The sequence below is a fragment of the Anser cygnoides genome, chromosome 1 (genome assembly GCF_040182565.1).
Source record: "Anser cygnoides isolate HZ-2024a breed goose chromosome 1, Taihu_goose_T2T_genome, whole genome shotgun sequence".
Taxonomy (NCBI): domain Eukaryota; kingdom Metazoa; phylum Chordata; class Aves; order Anseriformes; family Anatidae; genus Anser; species Anser cygnoides.
The window spans coordinates 90,111,536-90,132,743 of record NC_089873.1 but is presented as its reverse complement, the minus strand read 5'-3'; the positions used below and the strand labels follow the sequence as shown (position 1 = coordinate 90,132,743).

Here is a 21,208-nt window from a genome sequence, read left to right as displayed (position 1 = left end):
AGAGAAGACTGCTTTTGAATTGACTGAGTTAGCAGGAGTCTGTGACCAGCTGGTGGCAATGATCATACAGCCTGTGACAGGCTACAAAAGAGAAAGTCTTGCTCAAAGGAAACCTTTTGTTTTCCTTTCTCTGTCTCTCTTCTTTTTTTATTCATTCACTTATTTATTTATTTATATTTTTCTATACAGAGTTTTGTTTTATGAAAATCATACCAGAACTTGATGAAAAGAGAATTTTCCTGGAAAGGTAAGGCACTGCTGAGTGGCAATCAAAATATTTGCTATTTTATACATGAACTGCTTTTTTCTTTGGGTTTATTTTAAGCAAAGGCAGTTCTATTCTCTGTCTTCTGTACTACCCCAAACTTGCAAAAATTACTAGCATGTGTCTTCTTGCATCCTATTAATGAAGACCTTATCTTTAATAAACTCATATTTCTGATATCATGCCTAAAACCCCTAGTAAATTCCAGAAATATTGTTCCCCAGTTCTGCGGCCCTCAGCACCTCCTCAGTTCACTTGTGCAGGGCATCAGCACCACTGTTAGCGTGAGCTTCCCACACAGGGCTGTGGTGGGCCTCCAGCAGAGAAGGCTTGTCCAAGTCAGAGAAGCTGATTCTGGGTCTGTATCTAGAAAAGCAAAATATATGGCTTTTTGTAACCACAGAATTGCGTGCTGTGAAGTTGGTTTTTGTTTTTCCTGTAAGTGCGTGATGAGAGGAAAGGGAAGTACAGTTTATAGTGACAGAGAACAAAAGCAATGTTTTGCGTGGAGCTGTTAAGACTTGAAAAAGCAAAGCAGGATATTAGGGACTACTTCAAGGACCTATTATGTTCCTGAGAGTACGTGGTCGAGGGACTTGATCTATAGTAGGTCTGGCATCATAAGTCAGTCTGGCACTTTGAGTGTCTTCAGTTAGTTTTCTAACGGTGGATACTCATAAACAACCTGAAGTCCTTATTTGAGTTTATGTGCAAGAATTCTTGTACAAATACCAATATTTGTAAGGCTGGCCACTGTGGGAGGGATGTACCCAGGGATGACTGTTGAACGAACTGTTGGCAATTTTACATCACATTGTATGTCAAGTAAGGTTAAAATGTTTTTAAATGGTGTTCTTGTTGGTGGTGGTGTTTTTTTTTTTTTATATACAGTGTTTGTGTTTGGAGAGAAAGGGAAGTGAAACTCTGTCAGATCAAATGGCTTGTGCTTTTTTTATTGTTGTCTGGGGAGGCAATCAAAAAAATCTAGAGGCCGAGGCAGAAAAAAAGCAACGTGGAATACTTTAATGTTATGCTTGTGTAGAAAGTGCTAACCTATGCCAACAGTATGTATTTAAATGTATTTTTTGCATGTTTGTCTTTCCTAAAATGCACTTAACCTTGTTTTCCTGCTACTTGTTTTTTCCATTTCCCTAATTTCTGGAGATGCTACAAATTATTATTTTCTTTTAAAAGAAAGCAATACAATTAACTCCTGAATTACATACAACTGTGTAGTTTCTTAGCCACTTGGTTGATTCAATAAACATGTCTGTAAGAAACATGATAAGAGCTCCCCTACCAGATGATGATTTAGCTGCCTATTCCCATATTCCTATTGAAATCTAACTATTCCATGTATGACCAGTGTAACAGCGGGAGTATATTCATTTGTGTACAGGAAGCATTGTTTTTAAAGCATGAACAGTAAACCCTATTCCTGTGAAGTTTCTGTAGGTAGTTCGGATGAAGGCTGCTGTAGATGCTCCTTTCGATTTCCAATGATGGCACATGTGATATGATAGCATGTAGCACAGTGATAGTGCTTCTGTCTTGTTGGCACTTTTGCACCAATGCGACAGGTAATAAGCTGTCTAAAATGACAGCAGCCAAGGTCATTTAGCTCTAAAGTGCTGCTGCAGGACTGTGGTCAGGAAAAGAGTGTGGGAGAAAATCAGAATCTCAGTGTCTCGGTTCTTCTTTTATTTACTAAGTGATGCCTTATTTATCCCTTTGGTAATAGTTTTTACAATTTTCCTGTTATCTAATTTTTTAGCACACAACTGTTGTTTCTGGCAGACAAAATGTGAAATGCTCCCACATCTGTGTATTTTTTTTTATCATGAGGTTGCTGAGGCAGCAAAATATTAAGCATGTGCATATGACTAATGACACTGAAGGACCAACATCAGTGCGTTGTTGAGTGATAAGCAGGAGTGGAATGTCTGAGAAAGCTTGGCCTCTCTTTCTTTGAAGATGACAACCCTAGAGCTAATTTTAAACAACAGTAGTGAAGGTGTTCTCACCCAGTCTAGCTAGTTATCTTCACCAGGAGACATGCAGGTATTAAAGCACGTAAGCTAACCTTAGATCAGGCATATATGCAGAAATCTGCTTCAGTATAAATAAGAACCAATTTTATGGCTACATTTCATTTTCAGGGAAATCAGGACATGTAGATTTGTTGGAATACTTGGTGCACAGGAGCTGAAGAAGCCCAGAGCAGGTACCAGCTGTTCCCGCTGTATGAACACTGAAGAGCCCTTCCTGAAATGATTATGCCTAAAAATGAAATTAAACACATTTGATAAAGGAGAAAAGATAGGAATTAATAACTTATTTTTTTTTTCCCCATGTGTGCTTTTAAACTGAGCTAAATTTCTTCAGGTGATATTAAAAAATTAGTAAATTCAAACATTTTTCTAGAGAACATGGATTCCTATTTGGATAGCACATTAATTTGAGCACTTTTCTTTGATACTGAAGATTATCACAATCTCTTAAGTCAGCCATTTGACCACTAGAACCAGCCCTGCACAGTGAAAATGAACAAAGATAAACAAATACAACTTAAAATGAGAAGAAAATTGCAAATGCTGCTTTATTTAATTCTTACAATAGGGAGGCACTTTTACATTAAAAAAAAAAAAAAAAAACAAAAACAAAATACAGTGCAGAGGTTTCATTACAACTACAGTATCCTAAAGTATTCCTGCATGAAAATAAAAAGAAATGGTGTCTGTGTGGGAAATTTAAGTGATTTTTGATTTCTTTAATTCCAAGTCTATACCAATTATCCCCTTTGAAAAGGATGTGTTTTTTGTTTTTCTTCTGTTCACACAGATTGATGTAAGTGTTCATAGTATTGCTGACACCTTACTCTGTTTCCCCTCAAACTACTTCTGTGCGTACTTGTACAAGGCAAAGAAGCTGACTGAGGGCTTTGCAAAATTCAGTGGGTACTGCTGAGATACCATAGACGAAGTAGTTAAAGGTGTATTTTATGTCAAAATTCCCAATTTGGCTTCACCTTGAACAAAACCTGCTTATTTCAGTAGAGTTACTCTTTGCCTTAGGCTCAAATGACATGTGTTTGTGGGGATGGGAAGAGAACAAGGAGGGATGCTTTCCTGTGGTCATTTCCCCTCCATGGAGTCTGGGTAAATGAATGTGGGTGTTTTTTTTTTGTTGTTGTTTTTTTTTCATGCCATCCTAGGAAACTGAAGTAGTTTGTTGGCAATTAGCCCCTGGGTGTCAGCTGTGTGGAACTCCTGCTGATAAGCAGCTAAATACAAACCCACGCTGGACAGACTTGGAGACCATTCTGATGCTGGCTGATGTGAAAGTCAGAGCAAACTCTGTGTTATATTAAAGGGCACAAGTGGGAAGTGAAGTTAGCAATAACCTCACAGCAATAACGTTGAAAGATGGCCTCAGATTCTGCGGTATTGATGTACTAATGTTAGTACTCAACCATGAAAGAAACCTCGCTAATGTCACTAGGAGTATCTCTGGAGAAAGGCAATCCTCAAAATGACTATTGTCACAATCCATCCTTCTGTACATACATTTCCACTTGATTGTCTCGAGCAAAGAAAGCAAAAACCTCAGGTTGAAAATTCTGACAGATAGTGTCTCGCTGGTTGATGGATGGGGGTATATATTCATTGCTTACAGCAATTCTCTTGATATTTATTTGTTTGGGGGTTATCAAAAGCACTAGGTGAGCTGCACAGGGAGGTTCCTGGTTGTGTGAAAATGAGGTTGGAAGTGGAAAGAATGCTCTAAGAATGATAAAGAAATACTAGAAATGCTTGAAATGAACACCAGAGGAGAAAAATACTCTTCTAATCACCTGTGCTTTTAAACTTGGCTGAGCAGAATATGGCTTTACGTGCTGATGTTACTAGCAAAACTTAGGCTTTCAACTAAGTCAGAAATAACTGCAACAGGGTTTGCAAATAAATCTCTGCTGGGGGCTCTGTGAATATGAGGTTAACCTAAGTAAAGGGAATACAATTGAACATTAGAGGGTGCTCCTATTGGGGAGTGCCAAATTTGTCATAAATGGAATAAAAGTTTGCTGCAAGTTCTCAGCTTTATTTAGCAAATTCCAGTTTGATCTGCTGTGATGAAGACCAGAGCTCCTTCCCTCATGCAATTTTCTGTTTCCTAAAATTGCCTTGGCTATATTTTAATCCACTTTGGAAGTAAATTACCTGATCTGATCCAGAACTCTGTTAACGGTCTAAAGCTGGGTTTCTATGACAGAAGAATTAAAGTTGGTACAATATAACAAGAGCTATTTTCAAAAGTTGAACTACTTAAAAATATTTTAGTTTGGAAGTTGCTTTATCAGCATTGGTACAATATGTAAACATGTCCACAGAGAGCTTGGGCTCTGGATTCCAGGGCACCTTCCCCTTTACTGAAAGCACGTACTACAAAACCTGTAGAGATTTCTCTTTGTATATTACGTTTGGAAAAGTTTAAAGAGAATGGCTTTGTTTAGATTCAGATAGTCTGCCAAAATTTGCAACTTGTAACTCTGTGCTGACATATGAAAATAAGATGTAAAACTTCTCTCTCCAAACTAAATATATCAAGGGCATATTCTGAGTGTGGAAGATAATTCTGGCTTTAAGATTTATCACTGATATGGATAAAAGAACACTTTGTGGAATTTTGATCTTGATTATGTCTCTTTTCAGCTGAAAAGAGAGGAGACTTTTTCACCCACATTCTATATAAAAGGGATGAAAAACACGCCGTTGATTATTTTCCTGGCACATCTTGAACAAAATAGTACAGGCTTCATTATGGCATGAGACTAATTATGCAAATTATATCTGAAAGGAAAAAAAGTTAAATTAAGAATTGAATGGCTACTCCATAATCAGTGGGCATGAGTGAGATCTAATGGAATTGTGTTTAAAATCAGCTTCATCCAGATCCAGCTGTCTGCTGTTGACCTTCACCTCCATGCAGCCGTTATAAAAAGCAGTTACTAACGTTGCACCCAGAGGAACATCTGCACAGAAACACATTCAATTTATTAGGCCAAGGCATGCAACATCTTATATATTTTTCAGATTAGCAAAATCATGGGGAACACTCCATTCCCCCTGCATTAGTCGTCCATGGGAAAAAAGAGCAATTCGGCAGGAAACTTTTAACTAAGTTCTTCTCCCTTCTGTTAAGATTCTTTGAGATAAAGTCAGCAAAGTTGAGAAAGGTCGATAACATTTGAAATATGCATTATAAGTCTTCTCCCATCCAGAAACCAAAAAACTATACATAAGTGTTTCTCAGCATTTCCTGCTTTAACTATAGTGAACTAATACTGTGTTTCCTGGAGTGCACTGTTCTTCTCCTGACTTACAAACAGATGTTTATGGGTTTAGAGGTCACCGAAAGAACCGTGTTACTTCTGCCAGAAAGCTACTCTGGATTCAAATCTGTAAGTTCTCAAAAAGGGCACCCCTGGGAACTGCACACATTTTATTGCTTCCTTACTGCTTCTTCCAAGTGAAATGTCTGTGAGAGACCCCCTTTATCTGTTGCTCATTTAGCTATTCTTTAGGTCATGGTAACATCATATCATTGATGTGCTTCCAGCACACAATATGTTAAGCACAGAACCAAGCAGGCTTTGCTGCGAGGCCTTAGGGCACAACCATATTACAAAGTAGACTGAAGGGGATCCGAGTACCTTCAGCAACCAGAATGAGGATACCTAGAAGCTGATATCAAGTGCATCATCTTTTTGTCAGGTGTTAATCATTCTGTCTCTCCTAAAGATTGCCTTGATGGTCTGGGGAACATGAAATACTGCTTCCTTGTGTTTTTTGCTGTTGTTGCAAGCTGAGGTACTGCACAAACTGTCCTCTAGAACTGTGTCCTTCTGCTCTTGGCTGCAGGGATAACGTGTTGCTGTCACAGAACTGTGCAACACTCATTTAGCCTGCGCTGTGTTGAATTAATTAGCAAAAAGGAATCCTTCCAGCATTGTTACAAGTTTGAAGAAATGTGTGTCAAAAACAGGCAGTTCTGTTTTTCATGAAAAACACATATTTTTGTTAGGTGCCTCTTAACCATACAGTTCTGTGCACTTAGCTCAGTGTGGGAATCCTTACCTACATTTTTATACTGCTCAATAATCCCAGAGACTTTTCAGAGATGAGTTATAACAAATAAATGAGTTGATGTAGTCTTAAAGTCGCTTTCCTATGTTACTTTTTTTCTCTTTGGCAACTGAGATTGTTGCAGAAGAGGCTCCTGTGGATAAGGTGTGTGTGTGTGTTTGTTTTGTGGAGTGTGTTGTTGTTGTGGGGATTTTTTTTTTTTTTTTTTTTTACTTCTAAGTAGATACTGGATTTATATAGAGATCTGTTTTGTGAATTTGCAATGTCTTAACTCTTAAGGCATCGGTGTTAGCAAGGTACTAGGAAGAATGACAAATATCACAATGGTAATGAGGGCTAAGAAATGACCAGAGTCATAGTCAAGTTACTATGGCTCAATGAACCTACTGACTCACCTCTACTAAGTAAACATAGCCTTCAACTCTCTTTTAAAAGTGAGCAGGCATTACAAAAAGTGATATTTACCTGTATCTGACAGTACTGTACCATTAGCATATTCTCATTCTACTTATTCAATTTGAATTGAACTTACCTGGTTAGTTGGTTTACAAGACATTGCACATCCAGTCAAAAACAAAATCATAGGAGAAATTGGCATATTTAGGTACTGAATCTTTATATTCTTGACTATCACTATTTAAAGACTTGTAGAGAAGTCAATCCCAACATACGTGCCTGGATGCAGAGGCAAGTACCACTTCAGACTGAAGCTGTGGTACCTACTGTGCCACCCTAAACATCTTGCTTTTATTCTGACAAGCAACTCTAGAGGGTGGAATCACAATTCCAGCTTCCCCAGTGGATGCTACCTCGGAAGAAATGCTTAAAGAGACCATCTCCAAGGGATACATAGTTTTTCATCTTTCTGCTCCTGTGTGCTCTTCTCCTGCAGACTAAAGAAGACTGGCTTTATCTGGGGCAGTGCTATGACAATGCAGCCTAAAAGTAAAATGGATGTCAGTTCAAGACTGTTTCTGAAAATTTTAAGGGCTTCCCTAGGAATTTTGACTTAAAAAGCTCTGCTAGTAGGAACTTCACCTTGTAACCATGGTGTATTTTCTCTACTGATTTTCAAGTTTGGGGATCTCAGGCTTTGAAAAATCTTTGTGGCAATGCTGTTTTTCTGCATGGTTCACACTGAAGTCAAACTATTTTACAGATAAGTGTGTGTACGCTTCCTGTACAAAATTCCTGTTTGTACTTGTCTTAAGACTGGGTATTCGCTTGCAGCTTATTTTAAACAAAATATTATTTGCTGTTTTAACATATTTTCTCTCTCATGAAGGTTGTCAGTCATCTATTGCCCAGAGTGTAATTGTTAAAACCGTGTTTTGGACTTTTCCTTCTCCAAATCTGACACTTAATTTACTCATAAATGTCAGTTTTCTTACATACTTGATAGTTTCTAAACTGTGCCAGCTGGTGGCATTTCAGAAAACACAATGGTCACTCGTCCCTAGCTCAATAAAGCAAAATATATTGCAAATCCAAACCTGTTGAGAGAGACTCATGCCTCTTAATAGGCTTAATGATATTCCTATTGAAAAGTGGGCTTGCTCAAAAGCTGCGTAGACTGGATGAAACAAGGAGCATTTGGGGAAAAGGTGTTTCTTATACAGTTGTAGGTTTTGTCGAACTCATGTAAGGCTGAATGTAATCAGGCTTCTATAAATGAACAAAAAGAAATGTAATTCACCTGGCAGGCCACCCAAGTAGGTAACAACATCTGTCATCATCGCTTGATGCAGGATAGACAGCTGCTCAGAATTGCTTTGGTCTGTACGTGAATCAACAGACAGTTCAAGCTGCTGCTTGGTTACTACAAGTCCAACCAACACTTTTCTGGGTGTACATAACTTCTTTGATTCCAGACGTGCAACAGTGATATTTCCAATGGTCACAATGATTTCCTAAACAGAAGAATGTGGAGTCAAAAAAGATGCTGCGTGTAACTTTAACACAAAATTATACTTAATTTTGATGCATTTTATACTTGAAAGTAGAAAGAAAAGAAATGTTAGAGCTGTGTTTTAAAAATTGTTACCTTAAGTTGGAAAAGATATTGAAGTTGATAGTTGCTGTATAACCATCACCTTTGTAAACAAAGCCATTCATTTATATTCTGAAACTTATAAGTGAGAATACTCTCTGTGGGGGGAAAAAAAGTCTTTTGGCTATGGTTCTGAGGTGAAATCCTGTTTCTTTTAAAGGGAGTACTGCTACAACTTCAAAGGTAACCCAGTTTTCACTGTGTTCTTATTTCAGGCAGAGGCATGGATTAGCTATGATGTGCTGTCATGATCTATCTTGTTACAACTGATGTAAACATGTAAATAAGAACTTCAGGACAAAAACATCTGTTTATAAATTGAAACTAATGTTGCCATTGCTATAATATCATGACTACTTCTGTCATACTCCCTTTTCTGCTTTGTGCATTTGGAAGGAAAGGCTAGAGAGCCAAGACATAATGGATACTACCTAATGTAAGAGTGCTTAGTGGTTGGTCCCTGACATAGCAATCATTAATAGTAATATATTTTCTGCACATCACCATATGATCGAAGTGCCATGCAAAATATTAATTCAGCCTTCCAGCTCCATTGCCTGTAAGTGTAAGTAACTTCTTTTCAGTTTGACTTCTTTTCAAAAGCAGAGTAGCAAGTTAAGTGAGACAAAGATGAGAGGTATGATTTATGAGATGATGCTCCAGCCCTGAGCTGCTATAATTGTAAGATCACCTGTGAGTCAGAAGAGTTAGAGTCCACTATGGACAAAGCAAGAGGCACTGTTTCATTAGAAACCAGGGCAAACAAAACACCAGTGTCTGTGGATGGGCGAATAGTCATAGTCACATTTACTAGCCAATCTTCAGCACTGTCAAGATTATCTGTTTTAAAAGAAAAGATTGAAATTAATAAATCTATCTGCTAATGAAAAATTAATATGGTATTAAAAAATTAGTACTTCATCTCCTCCTATTGTGGAAAAAATAGTACTCATCTCCAGGAAAAAAAAAAAAAAAAAAAAAAAACACAGATTTTGGAACTTTAAGATTAGACTTATAGTTCTTTCTAAAAACACAACAAAAAATACCACTTAAATCTTGCATCTTCTCTAATCTTCTTTTCTTACTGAATGCTTTTTTTTTTTGTTGCTTTCTCTGATCCAATGTGGAACAGGTGCCACATTCGTGAAAGGTCAGTTTAAGATTAAACCTGGAAAGACTACTTTACTCATAAATTGCTGCCATTGAGTAGAAGATTGGCAGTTCTGACACATTTTTACATTCCAAAGCAGTTCTACTGTCAAAACGGGAATACGCAGATGGGTAAAACAAATATGCAGATGGTGCAAATATAACTTCAGATGATGCATTCATAGTCAAGCTAATACAAAAATTACTGTTTCAAGTGCTGTTTGTCATCTTTTAAAATCTTTTCTTCCAGCATCTGCCCTTCCCTTCCCCACTCTCATCTAAATTGAGTTCTAGTAGTTTTTTTCAGGAAGCAGAAATCCCAGCACATGAATTGAGGTCATATTCAGATTTGGGGTGGAGGATGGGATGGGGATGGGAACAGAAAGATGCAGGGGTGATGAAAGCATAGCAGCAGCCCCAAAGAAATAGGTCAGGAGGAGACATGGCAGCATGGTGTTAGTGAATGAATGGGAGGAAAGATGAGTAAACGTCAGTGGCATAGAAACCTCTCATATGAGTTTGTTGGAAACATAGGATATAAAAAGCCATAGAAGTCTTTTGAAGTGGACTAGGGAAATTAAAGAAAAGGCCTTGGAAAGAATAGAAAATCCTGGGATGAAAAGGATTGAGGATCAGACAGGGATAGAAGGGTAGGATAGCATCTGGGATATTAAAGTATGTAATGACAACAAGATTTGATGCTCTAGAGATGCCTCGCTTTGGGCTCTCAAGTGTACAGAGGGGGATCCTGGACTGCAAAACTTGAAATTAGGGCAGAAAGTTCTGGGTTCAGGAAGAAGCAAGATATACACCCAAAACATCTAGATATGATGTTCATTTAGAAACAAAACTACATATATAAAACTATCAGTGACCCTTTTCCCCATCCCCAATGTTGTTTTTCTGTCAATAATACTATAGCTTTCTTCACTGATAAGCAAGGAGGAGAATTAGATCTTTTCACAGTGAACATGTTCAGTAGTCCCCATCTTTTTTTTTTGCAATTGAAGAATACTCTTCCTAACCTAAAGCACTTCAGAAAGTAAATGGACAACACCAATGGGATCAAAAATCCTCATGCAAGCAAATTTCTCTCAGAAGTTACGCTAAGCACTGCTGGATGAATTGGTATATAGCTTAGTTTTTTTTGATTTTTCTTTTCTTGACAATTCAACAACTCCATCACCATTGCAGCAAAAGGTATAGAAATAGACAGAAAAATACTTACTATAGTTTATTTGAAACTTTGCCATTCCAGTGCCGGGGTAGAAGGATCCTCTCTCAACTGTTACTAAACAGTGTTTGCTTTGTTTTTCTTGAATAACTTCTTTTACACCTGAGTGTCCTTGATTCATTAGGTTCCAGGCACGAATGCACCCATCTAGGCGAGGGTTAATCTGTAGAAGAATTACAGTACTAGGTGTTTGAAGTCAAATTTGTTTTAAAACATATTAGCAATGAGGTGTTACTTTACATATCAACTTATAGCCAATAAAATAGCCCTATCAATGCTATAGGTTACCACATTACAGAACTGAGGCTAGGAAAAAACAAATGTCATGCATTTAGAACCCCAGCCTTCAAAAGGCACTCCTGATTTAACATTATTTCCATTTTGAAGTTAAAGATCTGTACAAAATAAATTGCTTCCATTTTAAAGCTCATGCTGTCCTTTCGTTTAGATCACTACAGCTTTCCTATGCCTGTAGGACAATGATTATTAGCGCTGATCCTTGTTCAAGGTTTTTGTCTTCTATTTGTATGAAAGCATAAAGAAATTCCTCAAATTACTCTCTATTAGGTAAGGGGATGTTGTTGTATTGCTTCATACTTTTTCCCTCTGCTTCACTTTTGAGCAAAAATTGAGCTTTTTATTTTTTTAAAAAGCACAGTCTCTAGTGTACAGTTACTTTTTGCTTCTCTGTTTAGAGCGTCAGTTAGTTTGAGGGTTCCTGGACTGAGAAGCAGGTAGCTGGTTGTACTCATCCTCATCAAAAGACAGAGCTGCCGAGAATGGAAGACTGAGTGAATCATTGGCCTTGACTCGTCTCAGCTATTGAAAAACCTAGTAAAAATGAAAGCTTATTGTGCTGCCTGCACAGTGATTTCCATACTCATTCAGGGCGTAGCGAAAGCTAGCACCAGACACGTGAATAGCTCTGAAATGCTCTTGCAGTAGAAGTGGTGGTGATTTAGGGAATCTTAAAGCTACCTTAAGAAACAAGCAACAGAATCCTGAAAGATTAGTCCTTAAGAACTGTGGGTTTGTAGCTGAAACCTAACTGAGGATAGTGTACAGAGCTTTCTGCATATTTACTTTCAAAACAGTGGTTAATAATGCCGTTTTCATTTTCTAAATGGATTCTAAGCTGCTACTATGTCCTGTGTGACTGCTAAAGAAAGAATACAAAAATACTACGCCTTAATTAACATTACATTTTAGCTACCTGTTTAATTAGAGTGTCGCCCACTTTGCGAGGTAATCCTGCAATGTACACCTTAGTTTCCAAGAAACCATGTGACTGTTTGAAGAGCGTTCCCGGGCTGTTAATGTTCATCACTGCTTCTTTAGCTATTTTTACACTGATGCTGTGCTCTAGTTCTTCAACTGATATCTAGAATTAAATAGAAATGTTTAAGTATACACATACACAAACAATTAGGATACTCTTAAATGCTAATTTTATATATCTGTATGAAAATATTACTTATGTACCCTTAAACATTTGACTTGTAAAATATTTTAATGTATTCAGTACTTATAGCACATTTAAATTTGCATCATAGCAACTGTCCATTTCCATGGACACCGCATAGGAGGATCACCTGGGTGTTTTTATTCCCACCCTACCCTCAGGAAAACACATGCAGCTGATTAGTCAGTCTACTTTATGCTCTATTGAGCTTGCAAGAAGTTCATTTCTACAACTGTTCTACATCCCATCTATGTCTGGCCATTCATGTTGCTGTAACCTGCTGCACAGGATTGAATCTCCAGATGGGACAGGGACAAAGTAGATTTAACGCCTGTTCCTGCTATTGTGAGGCATAGAAGTAGATTTTTAATCTCATGCAAGTTGTACTAAACTGAAGCAGTTCTATGCAGAATTCTAGCTTCTCTTGGCCTCCTTTAAAAACAAACTTACTGGTGTTAATAATACGGTATCATTTATAGATGGTATAACTGAGCAAGGCCTTTCACCTTAGGTATGCAAGCTTGAAGAACAAGCTGGGCTTCTGGTCCACCAAAAGTAAATCTTGCTTCCTAGGCAAAGTGTCTTATTGTTCAGCTCACCCTGCAATCATACTTGCTAATGATCTGCTGCTTCCCGTTTCATGACTACAAAGAATAATTCTTACGCTGCCAGGTAGTGCTAATTCTCATCATCAATGATGAACAAATGCCATGATTTCCCAGATGTAAGGCATCCTCATACATTCCTTGATTGATATTTAAATCTGGAATTTGAGGGCATCACTTTAAGCCCTTGGAATTGTTGCTTAGTTTCTGCATACAGTACAGAATGTTCCCATAGGGGATTAAAGGAAGGAGAGGAGAGAGGTAAACCCAGCTTACTATATGCCACAGGCCATCATTAATGGCTTTTCCTCCACTGGTGACTTTTGTTCCAAATTCATTCCTGAATTGAATTTCAATCTTTCCATCACGAAGAGCAAGTAAGATCCATGCTGTGTTGTCAAGGGATTCTGCATACAGTATAACTCCCTCTGCGTCATATGTCCGGAAATCAAATTCTGCTGAAAATCTGAGTTGTGAAGAAGGGATCTTATTAATAAAGACAGGAAACCTAAGTCCTGAAGAGCCTGTGAAAACCTATTAGTAAGGTTTTAGGAAAAAAAAAAAAGTTCATAGATATTAACCTTTTGGTAGCTCTGTTTCTGAGCAGTTGTGATATTTGCATGCTATTAGTCGAATGCAGAATCTAATGTTGTTCATATGAATCCAGGGAGAAGTTTTGAGATTTATGCCTGCAGCTGGGATTTGAAAGAGCCTTGGTTCAGTTCCCAAATCTGCTATGAGCTTTGCCTGTGAAGGATATCACATCCACTTCAGTAAGGGGACAGAGATAATAACCCTACTGCATTGCATGGAGATGTGATGTGGGGAAAAATATATGATCTATGGCGTGCTTTAGCACAATGGGGCTGCCAAATGCTGTCCTACAACAATTATGACCTAGCAATTTGTTACAGTTACTGATGCCTTTGATACAGCACTCTAATTTGAGGATTTGATGTCTGGACCTCAACAGTTGGTTGAACATATACATAATTGATTTATTTACAGTACAGGCTACAGTAGTAGAGAGAGAGTATAAGTACAGTGAGAAACAGCTCTCCTCTCCTGGAACTTCTGGGCTAGATAAAACAGATTTAGCATGAAAGGAAAAAGCAAAGCACGCAAAAGTAAGGATTTGCTGAAGACAACAAAAGAAACAAGTAAGGGGGCTGTAATTGAGAACTTGATTAACTCCCAGTCTTGGTCTTTGTCCACTAGATGTCAGTCTCTCACACAGACATACAGAAAATCATTCAGTATTTACACAGAGACTATTAAGATAGTGTCAAACATTTATCATCTTCGAAAGGTCTTTCAGGAGAGCATTAATGCTAGGTCAACTTGGAAAAATGGCAGAGGAAAAAGTTCTCACTATTTATGTCTTTCTGTAAGGTTCTGAGGCTCTGGGGATCACCAGCTCAATGGCTGTTGCTGCTGTTACTCTTGAAATTGTTCAGTCAGTATGTCAAGGAATGCTGCAATTTCAGCTGCCACTGTGAAGAAGTCCAAGAGTAATAAAGAGGTCACTACCTTTGTCAATTGTTCTGACAGCTGTAAAGGAAATCACACAGATGGCACTGTAGACAAGGTACTGCACTTTATCAGTGTCCTTGGAACGCTGTGTGAAAGGAAGAACAGGATGGGGGGAGCCTTGGCCTGTTTTTTGTTTCTCAGCAGTGTGTGTGTAGCAGGAGGCAGCTTCTACCCAAAGCAGAAAGGAAGTAGCACCACTAACAAACCTAAAGCCATACCCATAGATCAGAATGGAAGCTATACATTAACTTTTTCTTCTACCATATCTGAATTTCATGCTGAGAATTCTAAGTGTCTTCCTGTATCTGCATCACTGACTCCCACCTTTCCTAACCCCTGCTCTTTCTTTCATGAGTAAGGTTCTATCACAAAGATGCACCAATTTTGCTCTCCACAAACCAATGGGACCTACTGCCTATTATACTTACTGTCCTCAAACCTTTCTTTTTTTCCTACTCAAGTCTGGATCTCTCTGAACTCTTTCTCGCAGTCCATATACCTCTTCCCTACCAACAGCATCCATAACCAGGTCTGTAATGGCTGGAAGACTCCAACTTGCTTATTCGTATATATGATCACACCACGTGCCAGTGGTGCATGTCTGCCCCAGCTGTGCGCTATTTCCTGGCTGGGACACAGCTGCTAGTGGCTCCTACCTGCTTCTGAGGTGTCTGGAAGAAATCTGCTGACCTTTTAGTTTTGCCACATAAGAAAGTTGCTGTCTACACTGATGAGGTGTCTCAAGGACACAGTACAATCAATAAGAGATGCTGTAAACCAACTCCAGACACATTACTCTTCCTGTCCGCTTTCAAACGACTCTGCACTCCCTTAAGTGATGGTGTATGTAGAAACCTGAGTTAATTCATTCTCCATATAAAAGTATCTTAACCCATGGGGAGATGATGGTATAATTTATGCATGGAATGTACTTTACAGCCTCAGAAAATTAAGGGAAACAAATGTCCATGATTTCCAGGCATACTTTTTTCAATAGCAAATGCTTACCTGGTGACATTTGGCAATTTAAACTTCAAGTTCACAACAGGAATCCCTGTAAACTGTTCTGCCAGGTAAAGCAGTTCGTTATTCTTTTCTAGGTTCAGTGGGATACACAGAGGAATAGACTGAAAATAATAGAGAAGAAAAAAGTTGTTAACGTTGCATTGCGATATTCCATGAAGCAACTTCTGTTGTTGCCTGTTAGTCTTTTTTTGTTGTTGTTTCCTTAAGCAATGGATGGCTTGCCTCGTTTTTTTAAATTTATTTTAACTTGAATATCTATGTACAAATGAAGTAGTGTTTGTCTGTTTATTTAAGTTGTTGAAGGATAATTGAGGTTGAAACACAGTCCTGGTGGATTGTAACTATTTAAATATTCAGTTTTTGAATCAAGAATTCTAATCTTCTATCACGTCCTTTTCTGTCACCAGAGACCTATGACACCCATCTGCTAGGGTCCTGCCTGGTTCCATTATTAAAGCTGTGTGGAATCTAAACCTGATCAGGTCTTAGAAGGGAATGGGGCCAGAGCAGTGTCTTTTTAATTAATTTTGTTAATTTAAAAATTAACAAAAATCACCTTTTCTTTATCATTACTGATGTACAGCTATTCATATCTGTACAGCTTTTAGTACTACTAGAATCATTTACCTAGAATAAAAAGAAGCAATTTACAAGTAGATTCAGTAACAGATCAATACAAAATCTTTGTCTGGCTGTTCATTGAATGTACTTGTCTTTCTTGAGCTCTGGAAAGGGATGTTGACGCAATCAACACTCCTCCTGCTGGAATAGCATTGAATTAGTATTTCTGAGAACTGTTAGTGGGGATATGAAGCTCTTAAAGCAGTGTATATTCAGGAAAAGTGTGAAAGAGAAGTTCTAAGTATTTGTGGCAACTGAAAGTCCTAAAACAGTATGTGAAACTGGAATTAATCATAATACTTGATCCAAAGTCAAATGTGAATAATCACAGTCAGCCAGCTGCAGTAGGGGGGAGGGGGATGGGGACACAATGGCTCTTAGTCTTTCAGTTACTCAGCTACCTGAAGATTTAAACAGACCTTATATACAGGAATAAAGTGCAAATTTAAACTAGTAAAATATTCGTTCCAGAAATGTCAACCATCCCTTCTAAGATGTTGTTGATTTCGTCTTCTGAAACTGATGTTATAATTAATATCTACAGTTTTGTCTTGAAAGTAAAGCACTCAGATTTGCTTTAGATACAGGTACTTACGCTCTGCATAAGGTAGGAAGACTTGCAAAATATGCTTTAGATTACCTGTGTCCTTGACTAGTTGGAGCCTAAGAACATCTTTGATCTGAAATTATCCCTCAAAAGACCTCTTGTTTAATTTTTATATGATGGCAGTATAGCAGTCCTACAGAACAGAACCGAGAAGAATAGGTGTGGGGAGGGCTCTTCTGTTCTCAAAATATGCTTATTGTTAGTTTGGTAAACAGTTAAATACAGTTCCCAAACTCTGACTTGTGTATTCATGATGAAGCAGTTTTGTTAAACGTACAGGTGCTCCTGAATTTTATGGCTACTCCATTTTATGTCTGCCAATATGACTAGTCTTTGGATTGCATATATTTTAAAATGATAAAACTACTTTTTCCAGTTTAAAGGCCTGTAACTAGCTTCTAAAACTAGCTTCTAGATAGATAGTTAATCACTTTTGAATAACGATGTTGAAAAAAATATGTAATGAAGCTAGAAGATGCTTTTCTTCTTTCAGGAAGAAGGAAAAGGAAATGTAATGAATACCAGTGTTGTTCAGATATTAAAAGTACAGAAAAGAAAAAAAAAGAAAGTACAAACAAGTTCTAATACACACATGCTAGCACTTGTACCAGACCTTGTTCAGGCTGGGTTTAAGCCCAGTTTTATTATACTGTGTTAGAGATCTTTCTTTTGTTGGCAGTTATCTGAGCTTACCTCGTAAAACAAGTCTCAGCCTGCCTGAACCTTTCAGAGCATACAGAGAACCATTCACAAGAAAATCCCTGTACTGGGATTCTCCGGAGTTCTAAATTTTCTGCTACTAATAAACAGAGCTTTAACAGCCTATTTTGGCTGTGAGGTGCTGTTCTATTGGAAAGTTTTACTAAGTGCTTTTTCTTAAGCTATTGCAGATGAAAACTGCGGAAAACAGTCCAGCTCCGTTTTTTTTTTTAATCCAAACAGGCAAAGAATAGAGTAATTCTGAAAGAGCAAGTGAAAACTTTTGTGCAGTCTATGGAAAACCTAGGAACATATGGGCAAATTGGAGTATTTTGGCTCTGAGTAAGCTGAACAGGAATTATTTGTTTGATAGGAGAAAGCTGGAGCTTATTTTGGAAGCAGCAGGAAATAGAAGCTTGCCTAAGCCAGTCTTTCTTGACAGAATTCCTGTAAATGAGAATGCATGAACTGAGTGGCATCCAAATCCCTACTGGGTCTGCTTTGTGAGCCAAACCACAGCTCAAAGTCCCCAGCACTTTCTCAGCAATTTTGAATCCATTCTCAACTAGCTTCCTATTTTCTTGAATCTAACTCATCCTGTCATCAAGAGATATCCACCTTTGATTTTCCATATGGAGTATTACATAGTGCAGTTTTACCTCGCAATTCTTCATGTCCTTAGAGAGCTTGAACCCTTTCTTGCCATCACAATAGCAGCTATAACTTCCTGGAGAGTTTACACAAAGTTGAGCACAAATATCTTCAGTGCATTCATCAATATCTAGGAGAAATAGAAGCATACAGAAAGATTTATTAAGATTATTCGTGGCACAGACTGAAAACAAACACTTTAATGGAATAACAGACAAGATAGGTTCTACAGCATAAAATGAATCCAACAGGTGACTGCTGCTAAGCTAAAGTAATGCTAACAGATGTCTCCTATGTAAAATTTACAATCCAGAATTACCTGCTGGGTGTATAAGCCCTAGTAATCTGATAAGGGCCTTGTGTGCAGAGCAGGGGAAAAATTGGTCTGATCTGTGAGGCAGTAAGAAGCTGAGCTGCAAGGTGGTTGCATTAGTGCAAGAGACCTCAATAAATCACTACCATTTATGGCAGAAATGTCATTCTGGGTCAGACCTTTTCCTTTCCCAATGGATATCAACATAATTTAGAGTTATTAAGAATTTATATGGCAACTGTGTGGAAAAAGGACATGATTTTTTCACATAAGATCAAAATAATTTCAGGGCAAAATATGTGTTTAAAAAAAGTGTTAAAACAACACACAATCTTACAAATAACTAAGTTTCAGATAGCATCTATTTGTGCAGACCAATCTTGATTGAAGCTGTAAGGAATCTACAGCAACTTCATTTTCTATATTGCAGGCTGTATATAATAGTTTAGAAATGAAAGGCTATGTAAAAAGCTAATGTAACTGTTACATTTCTAATACAGAAACGAGCAAAATCTCTCCTGGATAAAGGCTCTGAGGGTGGTTTGGGTCCTCAGATTAAAGAAACTGCAAGACTTGTTTTGAAACGAGTGGGAATAAGCAATTTTGTAATACCATGTGAATTTTAAAAGTGTTTCATATTATGCTAATTTTTTCAAGATTAAAATACATTTTTTTCCTGTTGCTTGAGGGGAGGAGGAAAAAATAAGGGAAAGAAAAAAAAATTACTGTAAAATCTGCTACTTTGCAGCAACCATGCATAACCTCCTTCCAAAACAGTATACCACGTTTTGCAGTCTGTGGATGCTACTCTGATTTCTGCTGTTGCTGCAGTTAACTGTCACTTGCACACTGCTTAGTCTCCAAGTGCTTGCAGCTTCTACCTTATTTAAATGGGCAACGATTCATGAAAAGGCTGAGGAAACTGACCTTGTAATTGGATGAAGAGTTCTTTATTACTAAAATGTCTCATCTTCCTCACCTTTTCCTTAAATGACCACTGCAAGGGAACTGTGCTCAGGCTTACACTCCCTCCTGCACATTCGTCTCAAAAGAAAAAGCTGTACTGTCCCTTATTACAGGTAATACAGCTAGAACTAGAGTTCTGGATATTCCTACTGAAAGGCATAGGATGCAATAAAGAAATCTGTTATTGTCTTTGTAGTATGTTCGAGCTGTGCAGAACTCCACACCCAGTTCCACCACTTGCCTTGCTTCCATTTCACTAAGACAGTGCTCTCTCCTGGAAGGAGATGAGAAAAGAAACAAAGTACTTGTTGGGAGTTCTCTGCATTATAATCATGGTACTTCTAAAAACAGAGAGGTCAAATCAGTTGCTCTGCACATGGTTCCACTGCCTGTTCTGGGACAGTTCACTGAGGATATACTGGATGTACATAAGACCTTAAATCTTTGACCAGCAAGTGTTGCTGATGGTGTTTTCCTGTTCTGGTAAAAGGTTTCATGCATATCGAAAGACAGTTCCTAACATATAATTGGAGAGCTGATGACTGCAGCTTTCTGGATTGTTCAAATTCTAACTGATCTTAGGTACACAGCTGCAGAAAAGGTTACAGGGGAGATTTTCCTGCTTCTCTCTGATCCTTCAAATGCCTCATGAATTCAATATCTCAGCTAAGGGAATAAAATAAGTTGTTAATATAGAAATATACGAATGGATGTTGAAACAAGTTGATCTGACAGCATTTTGCAGATGGCTTTTGTGTTGCAACACCATAATTTGAATTATTTTAAAGTAACAAATGTATAAATTCAATTGTGACTGTGCCTGAAACTGCAGTCTTCAGAGGTGAATGTCTGTCAATGTTAAGAGTTTTTCTTTGCTCAGATTTGAGAAAACTGTCCTATTAAAACATGTTACTTTGTATGTATGCACAAGCAAACTCCTGCAACTGGAAATTACCAACGCTCTGCTCATGGCTTGATTCCTTCTTCATTCATTTTGGCTTTTGTCACCTGTAGTACTACTTAGGTGAGTAAGATAAAAGGATGGGTTGCAATATCTAAGTGCTTATTTTAGAGTTTGAATCATACTTCTTTCCATATGCCTCAGAGATAATGCTCACAAATTAGTCATGCAGCAGGATTTGGTCAGTTGTTAAGAAATGTTTTGCTGGTGCATAATTGCAGCTGACCCTTCTATTTCCTCTGTCTGCAATTAGATCACCTCTCTTTCATTTGGCATGTGTACTCCTTTCCATTTGGAAGTCATTAAACTGTTTATGGTCTTGATGGGCATTACCTAACCCAATAGATTGCAAGATCAACTTGGTACAAGGGGTTCCGCTGTGAAAGTCATTTTCTAATAACTTCTGGTGACTGGTGGTGTGATGTCCATTTAAAACTAAGACTATAAAATGATGTGTTACAAGGTCAAGCTGGTTCTGTCACTGTTTTTTTGGCTTGGTTGGTTGTTTTTTTGTATTTTATCAAACATGCAAATGAGCCAAATTCCAAAACACAGCCTAGAGATAGTATGCAATGGGTGAGAAGAATGCTTTCTCTGTCCTTTCCTGTTCTGCCTGTTTTTGGAAAAATAAATTTCATTCTCAGTATGATCATTTAGGGATCTAAATAGGCTAGGAAATCCACTTAGGCCTGAGCACACAGAGAAGGAAAAAAAAAGAAAAAAAAAATCCCTATAGCTTGCTTCACTGTGGAGATGTAACAGTAAACCACAAAATTCAATGTCTCCCGAGAGCAGTGGAAGTAGAGAGACTCTCTGAGAAGCAACTCTTTTCCCAAGCCCTTCCCAGTGGAGCCTGATTCTGTACAGACATTTCAGGAAGCATTGCTCCCTGTGGAAGATTCTTTACCACTTCTGGCACATGA

General features: G+C 37.9%; 1 protein-coding gene and 1 long non-coding RNA gene across 3 annotated transcripts in view; one reads left to right on the top strand and one right to left on the bottom strand.

The window, feature by feature from the left end:
* LOC106039471 (uncharacterized) overlaps nucleotides 1-21,208 on the top strand; it is a 185,896-nt gene that overhangs the window by 146,876 nt on the left and 17,812 nt on the right. Inside the window, exon 10 of the long non-coding RNA XR_010833467.1 lies at nucleotides 190-247. This is a non-coding gene — a long non-coding RNA (uncharacterized lncRNA). The remainder of the gene's footprint in view (nucleotides 1-189; nucleotides 248-21,208) is intronic.
* PROS1 (protein S) overlaps nucleotides 2,840-21,208 on the bottom strand; it is a 37,242-nt gene continuing 18,873 nt past the window's right edge. Inside the window, exons 8-15 of one of the 2 annotated variants that reach the window (XM_067001965.1) lie at nucleotides 18,054-18,175; nucleotides 15,450-15,568; nucleotides 13,185-13,374; nucleotides 12,055-12,222; nucleotides 10,836-11,004; nucleotides 9,150-9,298; nucleotides 8,105-8,318; nucleotides 2,840-5,294 (exon numbers count right to left, since the gene is read on the bottom strand). In XM_067001965.1, the coding sequence (XP_066858066.1) occupies nucleotides 5,149-5,294; nucleotides 8,105-8,318; nucleotides 9,150-9,298; nucleotides 10,836-11,004; nucleotides 12,055-12,222; nucleotides 13,185-13,374; nucleotides 15,450-15,568; nucleotides 18,054-18,175 (1,277 nt within the window). In that variant the 3' untranslated portion in view covers nucleotides 2,840-5,148. The remainder of the gene's footprint in view (nucleotides 5,295-8,104; nucleotides 8,319-9,149; nucleotides 9,299-10,835; nucleotides 11,005-12,054; nucleotides 12,223-13,184; nucleotides 13,375-15,449; nucleotides 15,569-18,053; nucleotides 18,176-21,208) is intronic. The other variant, XR_010833436.1, reaches the window with a different exon arrangement.